The sequence below is a fragment of the Mugil cephalus genome, chromosome 3 (genome assembly GCF_022458985.1).
Source record: "Mugil cephalus isolate CIBA_MC_2020 chromosome 3, CIBA_Mcephalus_1.1, whole genome shotgun sequence".
Classification (NCBI taxonomy): domain Eukaryota; kingdom Metazoa; phylum Chordata; class Actinopteri; order Mugiliformes; family Mugilidae; genus Mugil; species Mugil cephalus.
In genome coordinates, this window is record NC_061772.1 from 21,020,033 (window position 1) to 21,032,132 (window position 12,100).

The window sequence follows — 12,100 nt, forward strand, 5'->3', positions numbered from 1 at the left end:
TGAGGTACATTTTAAAAGTCAGTGCTAAACAATGCTGTTTATTTTCAGAGCTTTGCACAACTGTGAAGTGGCTCTGATTTCACAATGTGCAAGTAGGTGGATTCCTCACTGCAGTGAACGGCATAAATACACGGATCAGGTGTTTTGCCAATTTTCATGTTTGAGTTGTTAAACGGTTTGTGTCTGTCAGGCTGCATCCTGCTGCCTTCAAGGAGTGTCATTTCTATGGGGTGGGGGTGTCTGGTCTGCTGCTACATGACTAAGTAACATCCACATGAATAAATGTCAGGCCCAAAGGTTTCTCAGCAAAACAATAAATTGATACAGGATGGTCGATGTTATTTACTTCTTCTGTCAGTGGTTTTAATGTTGTGGCTGATCATCATTTCCTGGTTAAAAAAAAAAAAAAGACAGTGAACATCTTACTAATTACGTCTCTTTATTCAGACAGTTATTCCATGATTTTACAGTCCTCGAGGTGTCTTGAAGTTCATTCCAATGGTTGGCTGAGTGACTTGAAGGTTAGAAAGACCACCGAAATCCTGCAGGAGGAAGAAAACATGTCGGTTATTTAGATGAAGAATAGAAGTCATTTGTTTTCTTTAACGCATTTAATCAGCACATAATCAGTTCATTGGTCGATATTAATTTTTAATGTGCCTGGACATAAATAAATCTAAAAGTCTAGAATAAATAAATCATTATCTGAGGGGAAGAAAAGCAGCAGATGATGTTGAACACTCACCAACATCTTGAGCATCTCCTTTGTGTCTGGATCCACCTCAATGAGCTCCTGGTCCAGAGCAGAGATCTGCAGGACGACAGCAACAGCAAATGAATAACATCGGACTTTAAAACACCTTTTCCTAGTAGTTTTCACACTGTACATAGTAGGAAAAATACAATTCAGTCTTGCTCTGTCATATTGGCCAAAGCTGGTCTACAAACCCTGGAGACTAACAACATCCATAAACTTTCAGTAAAACCTGTGATCGTCTCATGAACAGTGTCGGGCAAGTTATTTCAAAAACGTAACACATTACTTATCACTGTAATTTCAAGGTAGTTAGTTACATTATAATATTACCGTTTTTGAATTGTAAGGCAGTGCATTAGTTTTGCATTACTTTTAATTTACTTTAACCAAAATAACTGGAAATATGAAGTTCTCAATAGATCTTATTGCATTCAGTGTGGCTCATTTCCTCATCCAGTAGAAGGTGATGCAGAATGACATAATGACTAAACCAGGCTTAACGACAACAACAGTACAATATAATGGCTGCAGTTACGGCTCAGGGCACAATACATAATGTGGTAGAGAAATTTAGACAGATATTTGGTGCATTAATATTGAAATCATTATTGCTAGAAGCTACTACTGTACACTGTAACCAAACACCTAGAGAGAGCTGGCACCACGCGAAGTGTTTCAATAAAGTACTTGTGCTATTTCGCGAGGTACAGAGATCTTTTGGTTTTACACACACAGTGAACTTAAGTATAATGTTCTTGTGTCTTTTTCTCTGATGAACTGAAAATAATGAGCATATGTCCATCTGGTGAATGTAGAGTCCGACTCTGCAGCCGCAGCGTCATCTTCTCCCCAATCAGCTGTTCTCTAGTACTAACAGGAAGTTAATTTCCTCAGATTTTTTTCTACTCTGCTAATCTCAAATTAAATTAAATAATTTCTGGTTTAAAATCCATTGTAATGCAAGTTACTGACATTTGCACCGAGTAAAAAAGTACAATTACTAATTACCACGTTAAAGCAAAAAGTAATGCATCACAGTAATTGCAGTACTCGTGTTACTCCCAACACTGCTCATGAAACACGATCCCAGGTAAAAGACAGAACGTGAACAAACCTCTGGGACGTAGTTGTCCCTCCTCTCTCTCTCCTCCTCCTGCAGCTTGATGGAGATTCCTCTGACGGGGCCTCGCTGGATGCGCTTCATCAGGTGGGTCACGTATCTGAGACACAAAACAGCAACACAAGACTTCACGACTGTAACATTAATATATGTTTGACTTGATGTGATGATAAACATAATGAGGACTGGTTGGTTACTCCTACTCTCTAGTCAATAAGAGATAAAAGACGATGAATTTTGCAGAAACCCTTGAAATTAGTGCTTGATGTTAAATAATATGAGTATAATTTTATGACCAGTGACAATTTCTTCTACATTTTGCAGCATCAGCGTAGAGAGAAGAAATGAATCAACACTTTATGTGAAACCATTCGTCAGTGCGGCAAAGCGCATAAAATAAAAACCAAAACGGCAAAATTTATCTTCATCACTGTCTCCTACGTTTTCTCACTATGCAGAAAAAATAGTTAAAGGTGTGAGATACAACTGCAGCACACATTACTCAGAAGTATTTAGCCCGTTAAGAGGTGGAAATGTTTCATTTAGACCAACAGCTGCAGGAAACTACAACTGTCAGGTCTCGTAAGGAAACATTAAAGATGAAGAGTGAACTGGAAATCTTTATTTTTCACATCAACTCTGCAACAAAGAAAAAAACGCCTCATTCTGACGATGAGCTGCATCTACAGGACATTTAACAATCAAGACGGTACCACAACTGTTCCCAGACACACTGATTGTAAACGATTAAACATAAAATCTAAGAGCTAAAATCTAAACCACATCCTGGTTAATCAAGCAGGATCAAATCTGCTCAATACTGAAATCAAACCACTCTGCAGCTTTAACTCTTTTGAATGTGTTTGTTACTATGAAGTTTGTTTGTTTCCCTTTTAAACAATCTATGTGCATTATTGTTCGGTATTTAAAGAACGTGTCACAGTCAGAACAGCTCTGCAGCCTGATTTCTTATTTCCAACCAGTTATCAGTTAATGATTGTCACAGAGACTTTTGGTAATTTCACATCCTCTGTGTTTTTGAAGCCTGGTCTCGTCCTGGTTTACCGGGTGTCAAACTCAGTTTAGTTCGGGACACACACACAGATCAGTTTGACCTCAAGCAGCCCAGACCAGTGAGATAACAACATAACAACCTGTAAGTAACAACAACAACTCCAGATTTGTTTCATTGTTTTGCTGCAAAAAACAAATTAGGAGAATGTTTACATTTAAAATCCTTTAAAAAAAATATATTTCTTAAGAATAATTAGTGCAATCTAGGCTCATTGTTGTCTGCTGTCTAGTCCTGTGTGTCAGTGTTGTGTTCTGTCCACTTCTCTCACTAAAACACTGGAAACTTGTTTAGAATTTTGTAAATTCATGCAGCAGTTCAGATTAGACCCTCTGCTGGGCCAGTTGTAGCTCGCAGGTCGTTTGTTCGATTCCTGTGTGGTTAACACTCCAGCATCATTATTCTCTCGACAATAAAAATAACCAAAATAATGAAACCAGGATAATATGTACTCTGACGTTTCTCACTGCATTAAGGGACACGTGCTGCCTACAAATGGAACTTATGTTGAGAGAAGTCACATACAAAAAATGCTGGGAGTTCAAATGGTAAGGTAACAGAGACAACCACTGGTACACAACTCGCCTAGAAGAGATAGACACCAATAGTTAATGACCAGGTAACGAAAAAGAGGGGTCCGCTAACTTCTGAAAATGTCACCAATCCCAAACTCTGAGCTTCTCAAACTTGGCGTCGAATTTCTCCATAAAGATGGATCCATTGCAAAACCACATCTAGTTGTAGAAAGGCTGTAGTACAGATTCCGGGCCTATGTGAGGCGCTGTTTGTGCTACAGAATTCAGCCAAAAAAAAGAAGAGGTGGAGTGCATACAAACATACAGTCCGTAAAGTGGCGAAACAACAGTATATACTGCCCTAGCCACCCAACAAGCCTGTAGTCCACTGGTAATGTTGTTGTTGTTGTTGTTAGTTGTCGGGGGGCTAGAGGGGCAACGTGTGATGACATTGTGTTCGTATCAGGTGTTCACACAAATGAAAAAAGAAACTCCACAGGCTCCGTGATCAAATCAAACCCGGTAAAGAAAATAACCGTCATCAACTGCTGTCACACCACAGAAACACGTCTTTCCTTAAAACAAGATATATCCCATCATGCATTGCTGACTCCTCAGTTGTGCGCCGAGGCATCTGCCGCACAGACACAAACCCGAGCCGACCGTGACGAACCAAGCCACAAACAAACGAACAAATCAATGACGAATAATAAAACTGACAGGAGCTCGGGACGAGCGAACACCAGAGAGCAGGGGTCAACGTCTCTGCAGAGCACGCACGCTTAATGAAACGCAGGCGACAGCTATAAATAAATAGATAAATAAATAAAATCTTCTTACCCTGCGATTTTGTTGCGCAGAGGCTTGCTGGGGATGATGGCGATCTCCTCGCACACCCTCTTGTTGGTGTGGAAGTCATTGCCCAGCCGTGTGTAGTATTTCTCGATGATGACCCTGGCGGCCTTCTTGACTGTCTTGGTCCTGACGCGACCCTGAAGGGGGAAACACAACAGAGATGGATTATTACGAAAGAACACACCAGGAAAAAAAAAAAGATAAAGAAAATGCATGTTTCTGGTCAAACTGGAAATATTTCAGTGGATTCTGTGGAGTCAAGCGTGCACACATACACAGACATAGACTACAACACCCTTTAAACAAATATAAGAAAGTTTCTGAGCACTGAACAGCTTTCATCAATGTTAAAACTTTTATATATTCGTGAAAATCAGCCTGTAATTATTTGCTAAAGGATTTTATAACTAAAGTAAAGGAATAATTTTGTTATAAAACTCTACAACAAACACTGAAACAAAATGACATGCGAGCCCTTTAAAGATTTTGCATGACTTGCAGTCAATGAACACTAACTTTTTAATTAATTTTAAAGCTTAAACGAAGAGCAGGTTTATCTACGAGCACATGAAAATAAAAATACAAGCACCAAAGCTTCACCTACTAAAATATAAACCTAATAAACACAAAGGAGTGCGGAATCACTGCACCAATAAATACATGACATAACAATATTTTACCAGTAAATACGACGTCAACTTAGTCGCGTTTACAAAACCAATAGTGATGTGAATGTAACATTTATCCTGGACAATAACGAGACATAAGTAGAAAGAGTTAACCGGGGCTAAATATGTCTGAATTAAGTCATTCTTCTGCTCGTTACTACCGTCTTCAAACTTAAAATGTGAAAAGGAGAGCAACATAAACAGAAATAAACCCAGCACTGACTCCTCACCCATGTACGTCTACCGGTGACATCCCGGTTGTCATGTACCCGGTAAGCTACTAACACGGGAACGGTTAGCCTCTGTTTACATACATTTAATTCCACTAAACTTCACCGAAACCCGGCGTTAGTTAATCTATGTGTCGTTTGAGAGCAGAATCGTGCTTTCCGCCGTTTGTCGGGGAGTCAGACAGTGAGGATTGACAAGGATTGTGAGGGGAGTTGAAGTGTAATGTTTTCAGTGTACCCACCATCTTGACTCGGACCGGTGGAAGAGAAGCACCGTAGAGTCAGATCGGAAGTTTATAGTCTACAGCCTGTTTTGTCGCCACACGGCGGCCGACAGCGCCACTCAGCGGCGGGAGGAGAGAACTGCACGAGCAAAAAAGGCAGCAAATACGGTGACATATTTCTAATTGTTTCAAGAGTTGGACCGAGAAAGTATTTTGTATTCACGCAAAAAAAAAATAAAAATAATAATAATTTCACATTTACGATGTAAACGAAAACATAAATAATTATAATTGTGACATGCTGATACTGAAAATTAGCTAGTTCATTTCAGAAATATATATTAAAAATATTAAAAGTAATGACAGCTACAACTGAAGTGCCCTCATGAGGAAGAAATCTTAAAAATAGTAATATTCTCAAGAAAGTTCTGAACTGAATCTGCTCAAGTACAGTTAAGCTATACTTTTGGTCTTTTTTTAGACCATATTTGAACACTTTTAACTGAATGTTAAACAGTTGTAATTATGAGACTATGAGCATATTCAAACTTTAAACTCCTGGGAATTACCTCAAGTTTTTTTTGTGGACAACGTTGCTTTCAAAACAGTGTCCCTTGTCGAGTAGTTGTTAACCTGTCATGAAAGATCCCTCTTCTCTTTAGTTTGTAGACTGTACACAAACAGATTGGGATCAGTGAATCCTGCTGATCTGTCTTCAGAAGAAACAGAGAAAACTGCATTCGTCTACATTTGGAAAATGATTAAAGTCAGAAGCAGTTTGTAAAGAATCATCACAAAAGACGGTCACACAAGGTGGAGAGATCTTTTATTTTACATAAAAAAGGGTGCAAACTGGAGTTTCCCTTTAGGAGTGGAGGGAATAAAAAGTGATTTTTATAAGGTTCATGAGTGACACATTATTATATGAATCCAAGAACGAAAAAAAACAAAACAAAACAAAAAAACAGGCATTTCAGATAAAAGGACCTTTACCTTTCTGCAAATTAAAAATATGAAACCATAAAAAGAAGAAATGTGGGTCCTTCATTCTTGAAGCCCTTGACTAACTCATTCAAATACATTTTTGAAGTGACATTCATATTTCAACACAATAATATTTATTTACATTTAAGATTTCTCTTAATCATGGCTCTAAAAAAACAATGCTGAGGGGAGGATAAACTCTTGGAGCTGTACAATTTGATTTTCCACAGTCTGAGAAAAAAAATATATAAATCAAATAATAAAAAAAAAAATAATCAAAGAATACGTCTTTCATATGGATTCCCAACAGAAAACAAAGACTACAACTGTGAACTCTGTACAATTTACAGTTCAAATAATCATCACAATATTGCAGTTAATGTCACCCTAAACCTCTCCCTCAAAGAAAAATATACAGTAAATCCAACACAATTCTACAGTACAGCAACAAGGAAAAAGTGCCAGAGAAACCCAACAAGACAGAAGCCATTCATTCACACTTAAAACTGTCCTTTGCTTTGATTTACACAGCTTTGACACACGAGAATGACTGACACGCAACCGAAGCCATAAAAAGTCTGGCTGGAGTGAAACCGCGTGAGGAACGATGAGAACCGAAAAGGAATGTGCCGCGAGAAAGGCGTGAAAAGGTTCTTTGCTTTACACGAGGACTTAAACGTCTCACTGACCCGACAGCACACGAGCCCTACAGGTGAGGAAATCCAGTGGAGAAAAGAGGCCACCGTTCATCATCTCCAGGCAAGCCATGCAGATACAAATCACACAGAGTACTCCTATATCGCTCTGTTACGATGCCCAGAGAGTTAAAAAAGTAAATACACGAGCGCTATATATCCACGTCCACCGTTCTAGCCGCGAGCTAACGGAGCTGGACGACCGACGGTTTGAGGAAGAAGCAGATGCTGCGAAGATGATCGGCCACAAATTTTCGTCTCTGAAGTAATGTTTTCTTTTGGGTTACAACGTAAGAAACACTTTACTGACACTCCGCAAACACTTCCTGGTACTGAGCTGAGCCATCGTTGCTCTATGTTTTTTTATTTTTTATCATTTGTTTTTTTTTTTTTTTAAAATGACAGCGGACACATCAAGGACACACGGTGGAACGCGATGGTCAAAAGACATTCAACTTCATATTTTCCTGGCACAGATAAAGGCATGGGCTAGTAGTAGTAGTAGTAGTCTCAGGAATGGCACTCAGGGAATTCAGGGGGGAACATTGAAGGCTATATAGTCTTGATATCCATCTCACTACACAGAATACTTTGAGCTTTTCTCAGGTAGCTGGAATGAAACAGTCTGGCTGCCGCTGATGCTTTACGGGGAGAATCACAGGCAGCTGATGTCAAAGGTTTGGCGTCTCAAAAAAATAAAAAAATAAATCAAGGGATGAAGGATTCCACCGACACCAGATCAAAAAAGCATGAATGTTTTCACAAAGACAAAGAAGCGATTTTTTTTCAACATCCAAACCAACATCTAACTGCACCTCTTCCTGGTGGAAACGACGGCCCTGACCCTCATCCGGTCATGTACACCAGCCGGCCGGCACAACAACCGTCACCTGTCCAATACACTCAAGAGGCACTAGGACATCTCAAAGAAATGAATACCTGTCATTCAATTAGCCTGTTATTCCCACCGTTCCCCTAAAATCCTATGTGTGGAATTACGATTATAACGACCAAGAAAATAAAAAAACAAAAAAAACAAAAAACAAACAAAAAAACAAAAACAGAAAAGGTCCCGTAGATTTTCATATTCAAGTACTTTCGATAACACAATAACTTAGACCCCGGAGTAATTGACATGTTGGGGGGTTCAAAATAAACCAAAAGCTATACAGTGTAAATACACATAACAAGCAGGTTTACATACTGATTCATTGAGATAATTTGCAACATCTACGACAATGTAATTCTAAAGATGATGGCGCAGGTCCGCCAACACTCATTTCGGACTCGCGTGTGTGTGTGTATGTATGTGTATGTATGTAGAGGGAAGATGGGCGGGTGGAGGGTGACATGGCACAAAATAAAAATAAAAAATAAAAAAAGGAAATGAATTTAAAGTGTATTCCCTGCACCCTATAGGGAAGGCCTAGCACACGAGGCAGCTACAAATAAAGTAAGAAGCACATTTAAAGTACAGTATTAAGAAGGCAGGGTCTTGTCAGGGAAAGCCGGGGTCAACAAATGTAGTGCAGTCATGGTCTCAAGCTTTTTTTGTTTGTTTTTTGTTTACCCTCTCTTTCCCCATAAAACCATGGCTATTTGGAATGAGAAAAAAAAAAAAAAAAAAACACGTACACAACAACAATGCATTCAACAAATTCACATTAGCATTAAGATGTAAAATAAAAAAATAAAAAACACCTATGAATGGTCAATCACTCTCTGCTAGGAGGATAGGCAAGGTGACGTTTTTCGAGGATATTGTTTCAAGGCAGTCCTCCATGACACTAAATTAAGAATAAAACTGGTATGGACATGTTCGCTTTTTCCGCCCCTCTCTCACGCCGATTTTTTTCCCCCCTCTGCGCCGAGGAGAGGCACCGCGTTTCAGCTTTTCTTCGTCCAAACATCGCTTTGCAGCACAGGGGCCTTCAGGCTGGACACGTAGGGGAGGGGACATCTTTAACACCATTACACGCCGCTGTTACGCCAAGCCTTCCATTTGGCATTGCTTTCTCGTGGAATACATCTTCAGTGTGTGTGTGTGTGTGTGTGTGTGTGTGTGTGTGTTAACAAGGGAAGTCATTAACTGCTCTTGATACTAGCCGGGAACAGTCTGCAAGTTTGGACAAACCTCACAACCACCACGCTGCTGACTTGTGATCCAACTGGTGATGGGATGCGGCGGTCAGTCGGTCGGTCGGTCGGTTGCCGGTTGGCTGAGGGGTTAAGGCATTGGACAGAAGCATTTTAAGAGGCTGCGATTCTCCAAAGCACATTGAGCCACTTTCTGATCACTCCAAAGCCAAAATCCCCCAAAGTCCACTGGTGTAGAGAAGTCCGTTATTAAGAGCTTTTAGGACCCTCTTAACCCAAAAAAAACCTGCTCAGTTTCAGGCTCGGTTTTCACCTTATTTCTAAACATTGGTCTTAACTCCATAATTGCAATTTCCTTCCCATGCACATGACAGGTCATATAAATGCTCTCGAGTCATTTACATTTCTGCCCATACATTCAGTGTGTATGCTTTAGAATTAGTAGGAAAACTGGTGGCAACCAAGAGATAAATAGCATAAATAGCATTTTTTTTTTTCTTTTTTTTCCCCGAGCCCCATCGACGAGTGTCAGGTTGCTGCTCATCATCACAAAGACCACAGGAGCAAAAACTGCACAAGAGTCAAAAGAGACTGTAGTGTATTCTGACAGCAGCGCGGTTAAGGGGAGTGCTTTAACCAAGAAGCGTGAGCGGAAATCATCCTCGGAGAATACAGTGCCAGGTCATCTCTGGTCTTCTGTTCTCTCAGGCCCAAGTCCCAGTGCCAGGCTCGACCTCTTCGGAGGAAAACAAACGAGAAAAAAAAAAAGTGCAGGGGCCGAATGGCAGACTGATGCTCTTTGTGCCTGTATGTGAATGTAGGCAGTCCCACTCCTCCTGTGTTCACGTTTACATTCAGTCCCACGTCAGGAAAAAGGGCCTCGCGTCAGAACGAGTTAGCAAACTAACAAACCGCGTCGAACCGGGACTTGATGGAGAGGAAATGATTTTTGTGAGTCAAGCAGAAATCATTGTACGCAACACGATGAAGGTGGCAAGAATCCACAGGAAGATCTGTCTCTTCCTTTGCGTCACCACAGAAGAAAAACTGGACAAAAATTACCCCAAAAATGAAAGAAAAATACAAATGCTGGGTGTCTCGAGGAAGGGGAAAAAAAAAAAAAAAAAAAAAAAAAAACAGAGCAAAACAAGATTATCCTCTGCAAAAATCCAACAAAAAGGTTCCCAGTTTGGCCGATTGACCTGCAAAACATTCCCAAACATCATGGCAGAGGAAAAAGAGAAAAAAAAAAAGGAGGAAGGAACTGAAAATGACTCCCATCAAAAGACGAAAGCGTCTTGCATGTCTCGACAAACTATTTTTGACTGGTCCCAGAGAACAACTCAATCTAGATCTTGCTGTTGATTCCTGCTTTTATTCTGAAAGGGACCTTACTGATTTCTGAAATCACAATCAACTGAGACGACACTTGAAACGTTTCAGGCTGGTGCTGGCTGATCATTTGTGCCTCGGCGTGTTCTTCTTCCGTTTTCGCTTGAAGAAGCAGCAGCACCTGCAGACAGAGGCGGACAGCGAAATCAATACGCGGAAAGGAGGTTTTAAACGAAGCAAACGAAAGAACAAACACAAGCAGACTGATTTAATTAGTAGGTTAAACATCACAGGAGCTTAATCTGATCTGAGTCTCTCTAAATTGGACAGACTGCAGCCCTGTTCAGACTTGGCGTTGACCTGTATCCTGAGTGATGCAAGAACGCCCACGAGGCAACGAAGACACGTTTGAGATCACATTCCTTTAGCAGTGTGAACACAAAATGTGTCGTGGCCACACTGATGGACCACTTACTCAGAACTCGACTTTATTCACGTAAGAGGGGTTTTGCCTCATTCATTAAGGAAAAATAGATCATCATTAAAAAAAGGCGACAATTATTACTAAACACCTCTAAATGACAATATTATGTGAAATTTCATCATTAATAATGAATTAGAATTGGTCTGATTGTGGATTTGATCATTTTGATGGATGACAAGTAGTGGAGCTAATCTTTGTACTTTAATAATTAGGTTTATTTGCTTTATTTTACTATCAAGAGAGAAATTTCTTTCACTGCATTTACATATTACATCGTACATTATGCTGTGTTGGCGACAGCGCTGTTTGATGTTCTGAAACAACAGTACTGATCAATTAGAGATCTATCACAATATTGCATTGCACACTAAATGATGTCTGTGTTTAGTTGCATTCAGAGAGAGTTTAATGCCAACTTCAGGCTGGACACTTGTGACCGCTCACCCAGGACGCACGTTGACACCAGGTTTGAACAGGGCCATCGTTCTATTCGTCACAACAGACGTGAATTATTAAGACCTAAGCGTTAATGACGTGGTGCCATCCACCGGGGGTTTAAAAATCTAATTCCCCTGCACCGTTTGAACTAAATAATAGCCAAAGATTGCTGCGGTAACTCTAAAGGCAATATCTGTCCTATGCAAGGAATAAAATAAAGTACATAAATGGAGCAGTGCACACAAAGAGCACGGGACACGGTGAGCCTGAATGGTCAGTAAAAACATACAGAGACAAGAAAAAAAGGCAGTGGATCAAGACATAGGACAGCGACTGGGTACTCTAATCCGGTAATAAAGAATGGTGCACCATGCAACAAGAGTTTAAAGACTTTTTAATCTGGAGCTAAATGAGCTGGGGGGGGTCGTATCACAGTGCTTAGAAAAGGAAGGTTCTCAGTCATTCGTATATCCAAAAAGTATTTTAAAAGGCAAGCTCGAGGTTTAACTTCCCACCAGTCCCTTAGAACTGAAGAAGCTACTCGGATGAAACGTCTTCTCAAAACTCTCCAAGTCCAGTTGCCTTTTTAAACTCTTTTTGGATGAACTTAGTTTATTCTTTCTGCCCTG

At 40.1% G+C, this 12,100-nt stretch overlaps 2 protein-coding genes across 5 annotated transcripts in view; both read right to left on the minus strand.

Moving 5' to 3' along the window:
* Window positions 1–422: 422 nt before the first annotated feature.
* LOC125005802 (40S ribosomal protein S17-like) lies at window positions 423–5,553 on the minus strand. Its single transcript, XM_047581392.1, has 5 exons — window positions 5,460–5,553; window positions 4,305–4,456; window positions 1,872–1,977; window positions 746–811; window positions 423–542 (listed from the first exon to the last, which is right to left on the minus strand). Exons 1-5 carry the CDS (start codon window positions 5,460–5,462, stop codon window positions 465–467), a joined length of 405 nt encoding a protein of 134 aa, XP_047437348.1. The 5' UTR covers window positions 5,463–5,553; the 3' UTR covers window positions 423–464.
* Window positions 5,554–6,250: 697 nt separating this feature from the next.
* Window positions 6,251–12,100, minus strand: part of csnk1g1 (casein kinase 1, gamma 1) — a 28,273-nt gene continuing 22,423 nt past the window's right edge. For all 4 annotated transcript variants that reach the window (XM_047580713.1, XM_047580712.1, XM_047580715.1 and 1 more), the window contains one exon: window positions 6,251–10,730. In XM_047580713.1, the coding sequence (XP_047436669.1) occupies window positions 10,676–10,730 (55 nt within the window). In that variant the 3' untranslated portion in view covers window positions 6,251–10,675. The remainder of the gene's footprint in view (window positions 10,731–12,100) is intronic.